Source organism: Telopea speciosissima, chromosome 5 (assembly GCF_018873765.1).
Source record: "Telopea speciosissima isolate NSW1024214 ecotype Mountain lineage chromosome 5, Tspe_v1, whole genome shotgun sequence".
NCBI lineage: Eukaryota > Viridiplantae > Streptophyta > Magnoliopsida > Proteales > Proteaceae > Telopea > Telopea speciosissima.
Genome location: NC_057920.1, coordinates 42,649,900 through 42,664,883, shown reverse-complemented (window position 1 = coordinate 42,664,883; position 14,984 = coordinate 42,649,900). Strand labels below are relative to the sequence as shown.

Genomic DNA, 14,984 nt, shown 5'->3' with positions numbered 1-14,984 from the left:
CTAGCATTAGAACAGCAGGGGACCAAGGTAGTGAATTCCCAATCTCAATTGGGCTACACCAAAGATCAGCCTTAAACCCTTATTTGTTTGCGCTTATCATAGAAGACTAACCAGAAGCATATAAGGGGAGGTCCCATGGTGTATGATCTTTGCAGATGGTATTGTTTTGGTAGATGAGACAAAAGCAGGGATTAACACCAAAGTGGAACTATGTAGAACAATCTCGGAATCAAAAGGTCTGAAGATAAGTAGAACTAAGACCGAATATATGATGTGTAACTTTAGCAACTCTGAGTCGGAAAATGAAGTGGTGAATATTGAGGAGGAGATCCCACAACGTGATCACTTTAGATATCTGGGATCATTCGTGAACAAGAAAGGCAACATAGATGACGATGTTGCCCAAAGGATTAAAATAGGGTGGATGAAGTAGAGAGGCGCAACCGGAGTTCTGTGTGATCGGCGTATCCCTTTAAAGTTGAAAGGAAAATTTTATAGGACTGTCATTAGACCAGCCATGATGTACGGGTCGGAATGTTGGGCTGTGAAGAAGTGTCATATAAATAAACTTGGTGTTACAGAGATGAGGATGTTGAGATGGATGAGTGGGAAAACTAGGAAGGATAAAGTAAGAAATGATCATATTAGAGCTGGGTTGGGAGTAGCTCCTATACAAAAACTTAGAGAGAATCAATTGAGGTAGTATGGTCATATTCAACGGAGGCCTTCAGAGGCCCCAGTCCGAAAGAGCGACATGATACCAATTGAGGGAACCAAAAGAACCAAGGGCAGGCCTAAGATAACCTTAGAAGAAGTGGTAAAGAAAGACATGCTTAGCTTAGGCCTTACTCCTAGTAAGATCCCAAATAAAGCTGATTGGAGATCAAAGATCCATGCGGTTGACCCCATTTAGCTGCTTTGTTGTTGTGATGTTGTTTTGTATTCACACCTCTTCGGGATCTAGAGCAAAATGTTGGGCAGTTAAGAAGCGGTACATAGCTAAGGGTCATTGCCCTAGAGTTTGTGTCGATGTGGAATGTCTCCCCCCCCCCCCCTTTACTTCTTTAATTTATCTATCGACACCCATGTAGTTGTATCCATGTTGTTTCCCCCCCCCCTTTTTTTTACTATGTTAAAGTTTTAATCATTTAACTCTTATTGGATCCATGTAGCCAACCCCATTAAGTTGGGATAAAGCTTGAATGTTGTTCTTGTTGTAAAAATAGTTAAAAAATCAATTTCCAAAAGGATAAAAAGTCAACCCCCAAATTCAAGGGTAGGCGTTCAACTTTCTAATGCAGGGGTTTTCTCAAATCTAAAAATTCTATAAATCTTAATATGGTAAAACATTGCTAACAACCAAAAGTGCAGTAAAATATTCATTTGTATTGATATCTAAAAAAATATTTTCATTCAGAGCAATTTTGACAGCATTTCACCGGAACATAACTTCTTCAATATAAATCAGATGTAAGTAATTTTGGGTTTATTGGAAAGCTGATTTTGTGCTCTACCGAATACTAAAAGTCTCATGTAAAAAAAAATCATCTGACTAGTCAAACTTCTTAGAGAACAAAAACAATTCTCTAAATCGAGAGCAATTTAATTACTTATAGATAAGATCATATTTTCTAAGAAAAGTATAAACCAAATGTATGTTTGATTGTTTCAAACTTCCAATAGCTTGCTTCTTCAATTCTCTTGTCTTCTAATTCTATGTTGATTTTTGATGACTTGATGTGGCTTAATATTGATTTTTGATGACTTGATGTGACTTAATATTGATTTTTATGACTTGATGTGGCTTAATGTGATTTTTGATGATTGGAGGAGGCTTAATGTTGATTTTTTATGATATAAGGTATATATTGTAAAATACTAAGGGCCTCTTTGATATCACTTTTCATTTTCATTTTGCCTATTTAAAAAAAAAATCATTACTAAAATCGATTTTGATCAAAAATGAAAAACTGTTTGGTAACTACATAACATAATAGATTGTATAATGAAAAATAAATTTGGTAACTACCTATGTGCAAATAATTTTTAGGGCAAATTTCACAGACACCCCCTGTAATTATTCGAAAAGGCAAGTACACCCTAAATTTTGTCAAAATGTCAACCTTCCCCCTAACGTTAAGCAAGGTTACCCCCTAAAGATAAAATGTCAATTTTACCCTCTTAGTAATTTAAATAAAAATTACTAAGATTCCATCATCTTCCCAAATCGAACTTCCTCATCACCGGCCACCTTCTTCTATTTGAATCCAATTACGAATTTTTAAATGTCAAGGCATCGACGAACATATCTCTCTGTATCTGTCGCCGAGAGGAAGCTCGAAGCATCTTGGTTGTTTTCAGACGGGAAAAAGAACGATGACTATGGTGGTTAAGCGATTCCGGCCGATCAAGTCAACGAGAAGAAAGGTTTTTCTTGTCTTTCGAAAACCCTGATTGCGATGAGCTTCCATTTCTTCGACGATATTTAACGAACGTCATTGCCACGAATGCCACTGCAGGCATAGGGTTACAGCGATAGGGTCTGGGGTCGGGTTGATTTGGGTTAGGCTAGAACCTCCTCTCGGTTCAGTGTTGGTTTCAACTAGTGCGGAGTCAGAATTGGGGGGCAACCCAAGGAATTGGATAGCAGTGGTGGCGAGCGAGGGTTGCAGAGCTGCGAGAGAGAGAGAGAGAGAGAGAGAGAGAGAAAGCTATCCAGAAGGAGAGAGAGAGAGAAAGAGAGAAAAAAAAAAAGATTTAAATGCCTCTCTGCGAGTATTCAGAAATCAGAAGAGAGCGCTTCAAAATCCTTCAGTTACCGATCATATTGGGCGCTGTCTGGTTGGCTTTTTTCTTTTGTCAAATCTTTGGAATTTAATTTGGCCAGAAAGAGAATTTTATTCTGGTTTTATACAATATCTCTCGCGCTCCCTGATTAATGCCGATTTCACAGATTTTCCAACCATTTTTTCTCGTCCTGAAATGAAATGGGCAATACAGAAGCGCACGAGGAGGAGCAGAACAAGCCAATCCCAAAATCCCTTCTCCGTTTAGCTCTTCCAGTGACTCTAAAGTAGTTGTACTTGATGGGTTCTCTCTTACTGAACCGTCTGGGCGGCGATTGCAGCGGTGGATTATTGCGGAGGTTGGGGTTTGGAAAAATCGATCTGTTCAAGCTTTGAATAGAACAAAGCTTGAACAACAGAAGGAGAAGAAGGAGAAGGACGGTCGGAGGGGGTGGAGGGGTTGCAGGGGAGCAAGAGAAGGAGGGCTGGAGGGGGTGGCGGCGGCAGAAGAAACAGCAGAAGGAGAAGAAGGAGAAGAAGAAGGGAAGAAAATGGGTTTCACAAGTAAGGGTAATTTCGTCATTTAAAAAGTGGGATATTGGGGATTTAACCTTAAGGGTATAATAGGAAGTTCACCCTATGGTAAGGGTAATTTCGCCATTATAAAAGAGTTAACAGCCACTTAACTGCACAGACCCAACGGAGTGGACTAAGTTGAAAGAAAAATATCAAAAAAAGGGTAATCTGAGACATTTTGACAAAATTTAGGGTGTACTTGCCTTTTCGAATAGTTACAGGGGGTGTCCGTGAAATTTGCCCTAATTTTTATAACACTTTTGAACAAATGGGCCCAAATCAGACTTTTTTTTAGAGAAATTGGCCCAAAGCCCATATATATTTAAGTGGTAGGTGAAGAAATTCTCCCATCACCCATCTTCTTTCCCAAATCAACTCTAAACCAAAAATCTCCTGTAATATAACATCAATCAGTGCCGATTCAATTGATACTAACATTTAATTGATCCTGAAGCATCCTGGCCCGCTGATCACCCATTGTTACCAAAACTTCCTCCCTTCTCGCCAGAGCATTAAGGTCCAAATAGTTGTAAATAATGTTATAGCAGATAATACCTAGCAAACACACCCATAAAAAGAGGAGCTTCGGGTGCCACGTTCTGTGAGCCTGAATCCAGTCCTTTGGCTTCTGCTCTTTCAACTTGACTGCCACCATGGGGTGGCTCTCATCTTTGTGACCCATTAACAAACAAAATCCACTACTTTTGCTTCTGCTTGCTGTACTTCTTCTTCCTTGTTTTCTCCTCCCCACTTCATCTCTCAACTAAAAGAGCCTAAAAACCCCCAAACAGTCCAACTCAAAACAGAAAAGAAAAACCAAAAGCTTTCTCCAGGAGTGCTGCAGTATCGGAAAAGCCTATTTAATTTTTCCTCCTGCGAGAGAAAGAAAACTAAAGGAGTATTACTAACCTGAGCCTATACTATACCTTGAAGAATTGTTTTGTGTACTTCAAGCATGGAAATATAAACCAAAAATCAAAGCTTATATTTTCAAATCTCAGAGAAAAATAACAGACGGTGGCTGTTCTTCCTTTCTCTTTGGTTTCTTTTGTTTCTGGTGTTTAATGGATTAAAAAAATCCAGAAAACCAATCATGTCCTCTTCAAGCATGGGGTTTAGTTGAGGCATCCAGACAAAGAAAAGAACGTTCACTGTGTCTCTTCAATTTAAAAACAGAACTAAAAGATAGAGATAGACCCAGATCGATTTGTTTAAGCTCAAATACCAGCGAAGCACAGAGAGGACCAGAGAGAGTTAGAGAGAATGAAAGAGATTAAGGGAGGAAGGTATATGTGGGTGTGGGTGAGGGGAAATAGGACATTTAGGGCTTGAAAACCCTGGCTGGCTGGCTGGCTGTCTCAACACGGGCATCTTCACCGTGGGTTGAACGACGGAGAAGAAGAAAAAGAAGAAGGGAAGGAGGGGCCTTGTCTTTCTAAAATTAAAACCAAATGTCTATTTTACCCCTCATATTTGGGTGATATGAGCACATGCTCATTAAAGAGCGAAAAAATGAAGGAAAAACAGATTTTGGCCATAATCCATAATTATCATTTTGGGGATGTTTTCTATTATTTTGATGTTTTGTAAATAGAAATAGGGTCCATAAATTGCACCAAACACTTGTAAAAACATTTATGTGTCAGAAAATGAAAATGAAAATGAAAAGTGATACCAAAGAGGCCCTAAAATATTGTAGCATACTAAATAATATTAGAAAAGGGGTGGGAAAATAACACTTGGGGGAACCTTGGTCGTCTAGGCGTCACCTAGACGGGCACCTTGTCGCCTAAGCGCTTAGACACCCCTCTAGCGTCTTGGGTCGCCTTGCCGCCTTGACAACTATGATAAAAACCCAACCTATACCAACTGCACTTACCATTCAGGTTGAAAATTCCTAGGCAAAACCTAAGGAAAAGGTTACTCTGGTTGACTGTCAATAAAAGATAAGCATCGGGTTTGGAACCGGAAATTTATTAATCAGATCAAGCATGCAAAAACAGTCCTAGACAATGATGGGTTCAGAGGGCAATCCTTGGCACAACGGTTAAGTTATGCTATTGCAACCTATTGGTTGCGGGTTCAAAACTTGGAAACAGCCTCTCTTGTGAAGCAGGGGGTACGGCTGCATTATTTGCCCAACAAGCCTTGTAGTAGTGGGAGCCTCATGCACTGGGTTGCTCTTTTTTTTCTTCCCAGTACCTAGAACATAGCTTGTTTGAAGATCTTAAATTCACAAGCCCCCATGAGGCTGTTCATATTTGTGCATCACCCATGAAGGCTATATTCCATAGGTCATTGGGTTTATTACAAATATCCACCAACGCTACCCATATTTTGAATTTCCCCCAACCAGTCTTTTGCCAGTACGTTAGCTATTACCTCTGGTACCCTTTCTCTTGGATCACTACATTGGAAAAAGTAAAAACAATGACACGACAGCCAAAAAAAAATCATTTTTCAAAATTTGACTTGGTCAGGCACCAATACTGACACTTCAATTTTATAATAGACCTATATAATTTGCAAAGTGGGTGCCATTTTGGACATCTGAACCCATGCCAAATGGTGAAAACTGTCGGTGTCTCTGTTACCTAGTCAAATACATAGCATTGGGGTAATTCGAACACGCAGTGGTATCAACAAAGTTTGAGAATTCAACAGGGTAGGTTATTTCAACCCCTGATGAAATCAAAATATTCATCGAAATGGGAGAAATCTGTCAAAAATGTCAAAATTTGGTAAATCTTTGGGAAATGAAGGGAAATGAGGGGAAATAAAGGAAATACTAAAATTTTGAAATGAAACTTTAGGGGATTTTATTTAAGCATACATGCACATGTATGATGATTAGATGTAAGAAAAAAAAGACACTAAAAGTGATAGTTTGGTTTTGCATCCTATTTTGCTAATATAAGCATTAAAACATTACTCAAATCTAGGAAAAAAATTGAAACAAAATGATGATATTTAGGGACATACCTCTTTCTTGAAGTTTTAACCCAAATATCTCTTTGCAATCTTGTCATGGGAAGTTAGATGAGTGTGGTAGAAGTTTGAATCCCCAAAGATTTGTAAGTTTTTAACAAATTTTTAGTGTTCCAGCAATTACAACTCATTTCCTAATTTCGACAATTTAAGCTCATTTCGACTCGAAATTTGTTATTCGATATGAGGAATGTGCAATTTCGATAATTTCGACCAAGATTTCAAACATTTCAATCATTTATTTTCACTTATTTCAATAAATATTGTATTCTTTGTATTTCAGATGAGATTTCATTTTGAAGTCCATCGAAACCAAAATACTTCACCAAATTTTGACCATTTTGATCGAAATTTAGAACATTAGGTGTCTATGAGTCCAATTCTCTTACTGTTGTTCCTTTGGCATTGCAATAATGGCAAAATATTGTGCGATACATCAAGCTGAAAAGGAATGCACAAGCACATAACCAAAAGTCCCCCAGAAAACGTCAGTATAAGATCTACTTGTTCATATTCAAATCAATTGAATGTACTGAAGTAGTCCTATTCACATGGTTTGGAAGTTCCGTCAAATTACTAGTTAGAAGTATACAGAAATTTATCAAGAAGATGAAACAAAAAAACAAATATCTAAGTGTAGGATTTGTTTCTAGGCATAATGACTCTATCGTCTATAGCAGTGATAATTAGCAGAACAGTTTAACCAGCAGTTGGGGACCAAAAGAGGAGAAACAAAAGGAGAATATAAGAATCACTGAACAAAAGATTGAAGAATGAGACCCAAAAACACTTACCTCGGATCATCAATTTCTGTCTTCTTAACCTCATCAATCTCCGTCTTCTTAATTTCCGAAGCTCGAGTAAAAAAAACTACAATACAAACAGAATTAAAGAAATTTCAGCTACCAATGTTAATCCATCCAAGATAACAACCAAGAGCAATGCAGAAGAATTTTAAAGCTTACAATGAGAGAATGAATGCCGATAGTAAGAATCGTACGAAAAGGAACCACACGAACTGACTCCACTCAAACAATTTACAGGCAAAAAATCACGCAATGCATTTGAAGGGGTCCCAAACCCTCGTCCTCTCAAACAAGAAGACGTGCCAAACGTGAACCGCCGATCCTCTGTAAATCCCTTGTTGGCTAACGGCGGTGTTTCGAGAAGATAACGAGGGGAAAAAGACGAGACTCCCGCTGATGAAAAGCTCAGAGCGGGTACCCGAAGACGAGAGAGCATACGAGAGTTTGGCATCAAATGGTGCCAAATATTTCTTCCCTGCATGCTAAAGCATTTCCATGGAAGATGAGACTGTAATTAAAGAAGGAAGAAGAGTTGGACAGACCAAGAAGTAGGGTTTTGTGTGGGCCACTGGAGCATATCCCACCCGCTTCTCCATTATTCTCTCTCACTCTGTAGCTCTAATCAAGCAGTTCATCTTTTAATTGGTCAACGCGTGCGGTTAACAGAATCCGGTGTAACCCGACCCTAATTGTGAAGTGGCAATACCAATCAACGGGATACATAAAACACGCTCTTTAAAAATTAATGCTCTCCTTGGTATGTTTTTTATTTTTTATTTTTATCTATTTAACAAAAATCATTTGTGAAAATCATTTTTGGTCAAAACATAAAAATCATTTGGTAACCACTACATAGAATAGATTGTATGCAAAGAAATATGTTTGGTACCTAGGTGCATAACAGTTTTTTGAAGTGGGTGGGTGGAGAGGTGCCACCTTGCCCATCTTCCTTCCCAAAGCATAAACTCATAATCGAGCTGTTGGGTATTGATACATCATATTTTGTCCACCCAATCCCAGGGTGACACCTAGAAGTTTGAAGCCCAAGAAACACGTTCCATCCAAGATTTGTGTATCACGTGAAGGGAGGTTAAACCAGTATAGCCACATCAGCATAGGCGGTTAAGGAAAGTCCTAAAGGCGTTCTGAATGGTAACCGTAATCCACGCATGAAAATATTCCTAACCGAGAACAACTCACTCTCTGGACGAGGAAGGAAACCTACGGGGAAGATCTTTGTAAAGGGGATTGGGGTGAAACATGTATAAATAGAGGTCATTGAGCCCCAAGTAGGGAGATCGATCAATTAAGAAATCAAGATAGTTTCAAGAGAGTTCTTTGTTTTCCATTACTAGTTTCAATGTTGTAAAGAGGGAAACCTCATAGCCTAGTGATAAGCACATTTATGTGTGAAATCTTAGGGCATATAGCATATATTTTACCATATTGGACAGAGTTACTCTGGTGCTTTCTTGTGCTTTTTCAGGTTTTGGGCTATTCTGGACTATCAGGAGCTGCATGTCCCAATTTACACATAAAGTTATCATTTTTCTTTATATGGCTGTAAAGATGATCAAATTTGGAGCAAGATGGACGTGACGGAACGCAAGTACGCATCAATTTAGGCCTCCATGCAGTTGATTATTCTTTTCAACCCAAGAAAAAATAATGGGTCAGAAAGGAGCTGTAGTGCAAGCCCATAGTCATTCTACCACTGCCCAAGGACATTTTTTACATTATAGAAGATATTTCTAAGCAATGATGGAGATCTACTACAAGTACAGGGCCGTTTTGATAATTTTGCATTCTTGCAGAGAGAGAAGGACTGCTATCCACATGGAGGGACCCACACTGCCACTAGATTCCATAGTTTTGAAGGCCCACAAGGTGTCCACGATTTTTCTGGGCTGCATTTAATGCCCCACGATTGTTAGAGGACACATTGGGGATTTTTTATTTGGTTGAGTGGAATCCTAGTCATCACTCTCTCTATCTCCTCCAATTTTTCAAGGGCACTTTTGGAAGTCTACTTGGGATAGATTTATTTTGAAATATATTTTCTCATCTATGGAAGGTTGAAAAGTCAAAGATGCTTTGATCTCATTGCTTGGAGAAGATATCTACAAAGAAAAGGAAGCACAAGTTATAATTGGAAATTTACTTTTCTAGAAATAAAAGGTCTATGTAATTAGGATTTTTTATTTATCTTAGTTTCTATTTCTTTTATTTTTCTTGGAGACCAAGTTATGTAAAGGAGGAATGAGAAGAGAATATTCTCTTTTCTTAGGAAATATTTCTCCTACCACTTCCCTCTTCTCTCATCTCCTCTCTTCCCCCTATAAATACCCCTAGCCCCTCTCTTGTAAAGGTGTTAAAATTTTTAGTGAAATTTCTTATCTTCTTTTTCTTCTAAATTGTGATTTTTGACTTTCTAGTTTTTAGTTTTGATGTTATAAGATTAGTTCTTTCTAGTTCTTAGTTTTGATTTCATAAGATTAGTTCTTTCTAGTTCTTAGTTTTGATTTCATAAGTCTAGTTTAATGGTTGTAATAGGTTTAATTCATGTTTTAATGTCTTCAATATAGTTGTAATAGTTGTAGTTTAAAGCCTCCTAATCTAAACCCCTATGTTGATGACAAGACTTGGAGATTTAGAAGAGGAAGCCATGGTAAGTTCATGCTAGTATTCATTCAAGCTTCTTCAATTAATCCGGTTCAAGCACATCTAGGTTTGCATTCTCTAAACTCTCAATCTAATTCTCCCTCTCTTCTATCTCATTCTCTCTCTCTTCTTCTTCTTCTCCCTCTATTTCTTTTATTTTTCTTTTATGTGGTTATTTTGTTTATGTGGATGTGGATGTATGGCTGCGTTTTTATTACTTCCAATTTGCATTAGTTTGATAGGTTTCTTTTATTCCTTTATTCCTTCCAATTTGCGTTAGTTGATAGGTTAGATGCTTGTGAGTTAGGACGTGTTAGTTTAATCATCATCAGTTTAATTTAGTGCTTTAATTAATTTTGGTTCACTTTGCATCACTTTTAAGTTAGTTAAATAGAGTGGCGTATATCTCCTCGTGTTCAACCCATAGCTACGATTGACTCGTATGCTTGCGGTTTTATTTTAACTCAAACACGTAGCAGGCATCTTTCTTTGCGCAACATTTTGGCACCGTCTGTGGGAATGAAGAGCAAGAAACCTACGAAGATTCCACAACAACCAACACTCGCAACCAGTCGAAGATCTTAAAGGCTACCATCGCGGCGGCCGCCCGTGCCGCTGCTCAAGAAGAGGCACCGGAGGGACCCTCCGACCCTCATGCCAGACAAGATGATGTAATTGTAGAAGAGGATGATTCCTAGAAGGAAGATTCTCAACCAAGACTCCTTGGAGATCCACCGCGGTTTGTGATTGTGGAGCAATTCGAAGTGATGTAGAATCGATGGTAGGACCAGATGAACCAGATGATGGAGATGTAGCGTAACATCCTACAAGGAATTCCACCGCCACCCCCGTATCCCTCTCAGGTGAAGGAGAGAACCTATTACCCAAAACACAGTGAAAATCGCAGTGATGCAAGCAATGTTTGGGGAAAGGGTAAAGAAGCTCTAGGAGACAAGAATCTCAAATGACCAAGGCAGAATGGGCCTTGAATGACAAAGTGATGGAGCTGCAAGAGCAGATCCAAGAAGTTTTGAAGGGAAAGAATCACGCTCCAAGCCATGACTTCCAATTCACCACCAATCTCGCCTTCACAGACGACATCAGAGTGGAGCGCCTACCTAAGGGTTTTAAGATGCCAACCATTGAGCAGTATGGAGGCACGACGGATCCAAAGGACCATCTTGAAAGCTTCAAATCTTTAATGTTCTTTCAAGGGGCATCGGACACTATTATGTGTCAAGCATTCTCCTCTACCTTGAAGGGTTCGGCAAGACAGTGGTTCGCACGCTTGAAGCCACGATCACTCTCTAACTTTGTGGAGCTCAGACGAGCCTTTATTGCCAACTTCATGAGTAACAGAGTCCACAAGAAGACAGCGGCCAACCTTTTAGCCATCAAGCAACGCTCTGCTAAAACGACCAGAGACTTTCTCACAAGATTCAACAATGAGGCGCTGGAGGTGCGAAATTTGGACCCAATTGTGAAGTTCCAAGCCCTGCGCAGTGCCATCAGAGATGTTGAACTGAAGAAGTCTCTAATCATGGACGAGCCAGTCGATATGTATGAACTTTTCTCGCATCGCGAGAAACATATCAATCTTGCAGAAGTTCTTGCAGCCGAGTAAGAGAAAGAGACAAAGCCCAAGAAGAAAGGTTTGGGAAAAAAAAGTTTCCCAACCTGGGGAAACGGCCAGAAAGTTGGCAAAGACCAGAAAGACGGGAAGAGGGAGAGAGATGATTGGGCATGGGTTCCTAGGAGCGATTTGAAGTCAGAGCCCACGTATATTGCCCTCACACACAACCGAGCGTACATCCTTAATGAGATTAAAGACCAGGTAACCCCGCGCTGGTCGACAAAGATGATGAAGCCTGCACATGAGCGCAATAAGAACAAATACTGTAGATTCCACCAGGATCATGGCCATGACACGGAGGAGTGTAGGCAACTGAAGGATGAAATTGAAGCCCTCATCCAGAGGGGCCGCTTGAGCAGATTTGTGAATAAAGAAGGCGGTGACAAAAGACAGGGAAACCAAACTTGATAGCCTGAGGAGAGAACAATGTCCCCTGTTCGGTTAGGCAACAATGAAAACAGGACAGATCCAGCAGGGCGCAAGCGCCATCCGAGAATGTACTCCTTAGAGAGATAGCTACAATCTTCGGGGGCCCAAGCTTGGGGGGAGAGTCCTCGAATTTTAGAAAACATCATGCTTGGTGAGTATATCAGGCTGAAATGCTAGACAAGAAAAGGAGAACCAAGCAGAAAATAACCTTCTCGGATGAAGACCTCTCTGACATCCAATCACTACATGATGACGCTCTGGTTATCAAGATGACCATCGCCAATTGCTCGGTGGCCAGGATATTGGTGGACAATGAGATCTCGGTGGATATACTCTATTATGACGTGTTTGAGAAAATGCAACTAAAACCCTAGATGCTGAAGAGGGTGAATTCTCCACTTTAAGGATTAAATGGGGCACTTGTGCATGTAGAAGGCTATATTGAGCTATTGGTAACTGTGGGGACTGAGCCTTTGCTATCCACAGTGATGATGAACTTTCTAGAGGTAAAGGTTAATTCCACCTTCAATGGAATACTCAGTCGACTAGGCCTTAATGCCCTTTATCTTGTAGTCTCCACTCCCCACCTTGTAATGAAGTTCCACACTAAGGAAGGAGTAGGGGAGTGTCGTGGAAGCCAAATTGCCTCAAGAAAATGATATAAGGGCTATTTGAGAGGAAAAGGAAAGGAGCCACATATGCTCTAAGTTACACTCGAAGATGCTCGTGATGATACCGAGCACGAAAGATCAGAGCCAGCCAAGGATCTAGTTTCGATCGAGATTGTTGAGGGGGATGATCGCCGCATCATGTAAGTAGGTGCAAGTTTGACGGGAGAGCGAAAGAAGCATATGGTGGAGTTCCTGAGGGCCAATGCAGATGTCTTCGCATGGTCAGCCACTGATGTTACACCCGCACCCGAAATATACCCTAATGCCCTGGGACAAATTGGACCTTACCAAAGGGCAATGCCATGGTGGCTATGGTCAACATCTATGACCTTGAACCTAATATTTTATTATAAGTGTCCCCTCGAAGTCCTGAGAATATGGGTCAAAGCCCCGCAACTTTCTTTGAAGTTTGGGCCCTGACAGCAGCAACAGAGTCACGAACGGACTCACTTGACTGGTTCCGCTCGTGGATCCGCCCATGTTGTTACTTGCCCTTTTGATTTATTTTTCTGTGGGACCCACATCCCCATGTTCTGGACACCATAATTAGGTCTCCGGACCAGATGGACCCCCACCCTTACCATTAATTGGTTAATTGGGCCATGAAAGTGGGCCCACAAGACTTAATTTAAAATAAATAATGGGTTTTGTACCCTAACTTAAACCAAACAAACCTTAGAGGACAAATAGGTCTTATAAGACTTAGGGTTAACCCAAACATGACCTAATTAACTAACTAGACCTAATGGGTTATGACATGGACCAACCAAGACCTAAGGCCCAAATTAAAACCCATTTAAACCAAGAGACCACTAAGTGTTTTAGGGGCACCTAAACAAACAAGGCCTAAGGCCCCTATGGTCCTTAAAAGATAAAACAAGTCTCCTATTCCCTTATCTCTCCCCCTCCCAAGCAAATCGTGGAGGAGAAGAGACAAGGAAGAAGAAGAAGTGGAAGGAGGAGAGGAATGAGAGGGGAAGGGAAGAAGATGGAAGCCATGCCAAGATGGCTGGCTGCCCCACATCTCCTCCTCTTGCTGTCCGGATAAGGCTTGAAGAAGAGAAGAAAAAGAAGAGATGGAAAGGAAGGGAGGAAGGAAAAGGAGGTGGATCTTCAAGGCTGGCTAGGGCTGGAATTAGAGCTCCTCTCACCAAGGTATGACCTAAACCCTTGGTACACCCCTCTTTCCATTTTCATTTTGATAGATTCCTTGAGCTTGAGCTAACCTAGGATTCCATTTGGGACTCAAGGTGAAGCTTGGCCCTTTTTGGAGCTCAAATGGTGCTAATCAAACCCTATTAAAGACCTATATGTGCTGCATTTGTAACCATTATTGCTGAACCTTTGGTTCTAAGCCATGAAACCCTATCTTTGGAACCAAATCCTTGTGTAATCTTGAATCCATTAGGTAAGCCTAAGTTATAATGACCCTAGGGAGACCTAAGACACCCTCTCTATGATTGGGGTGTACTCTAAGCTTCAAGCTGGAGGAAAAGCCCTTTAAAATCTCGAAAAAGATTTTCGACGGACGCACGATCGGATCCACCAATCGTGGTACCGTTCGTCAGTCCATCCAGTGTAATCTCAGTGACTTGACCTGAACGAACGAAGGAACGGATTTACTCTGTTGCCTCCACCCGTGGGTCTGTTCCCAATCGGGAATGTCTCAGAAAATGAACGGATGCAACAACGGATTAAGATGGCGCATCCGTCGTGGATCCGCTCGCTCTCAGGTGTGCCTCAGAAATCGAACAGATGCACGAATGGATCCAAGCAAGAAGTTTCGTCCGTGGATCCGCTCCTTGTGTTTTGACCTTTTGGCCTGAACGGAGTTAGGGACGGACTCACCCTGTTGTTTCTGCCCGTGAGTCCGCTCGTGCTGTCTTGGTTGAAACTTAGTTTTAACTTTGGGGGCCAGGCATGGGACCCCTTCATACATCTTTTAATGATTCTTTTGTATTTTTGGGCTACCCAACTCGATGGATAGCTGGTGTACCGGTGAGATTCATGTCAACCACACCGGGTGACACCCGAGTTCGATGAGTGGGTTTTGGGTGATTTTGTTGGGCTGAAATATATATATTAAGCAACCCTGATCATGATATTATATAAATATAAGCATTGTGCGCATTACATTCTTTGCCTCAAATGTGAATTGCTATGACTGTGATATTATTCTCACCATTGTATCGGGTGACGGTGTCGAGTGTGCCGATACCGGAGTCCCAATTTTTTTAATTATGAAAACTGTTATATGTCATCCTGATCTGTATGTGCCGTGCCGTGCTAGTACCCGGGTACTAAATGGAATGGGACGTTGATGCACCTGGAATACCTCTCGGGATGATAGGACTTGCATGTTGTATATCTGTGGCTAGGATGCTTGCTCCCTTATGCTACGACCCTTGCCAACAGGGGTTTATGTGTTGGATAG

The 14,984-nt window shown here is 40.7% G+C and overlaps 1 protein-coding gene across 1 annotated transcript in view; it reads right to left on the bottom strand.

The window, feature by feature from the left end:
- The window catches only part of LOC122662536 (metal tolerance protein C4), a 52,361-nt gene extending 44,670 nt beyond the window's left edge, over positions 1–7,691 (bottom strand). The window contains exons 1-2 of the mRNA XM_043858192.1: positions 7,316–7,691; positions 7,145–7,220 (exon numbers count right to left, since the gene is read on the bottom strand). Coding sequence (XP_043714127.1) covers positions 7,145–7,220; positions 7,316–7,637 — 398 coding nt within the window. The 5' untranslated portion in view covers positions 7,638–7,691. The remainder of the gene's footprint in view (positions 1–7,144; positions 7,221–7,315) is intronic.
- Between the last annotated feature and the right edge of the window lie 7,293 nt (positions 7,692–14,984).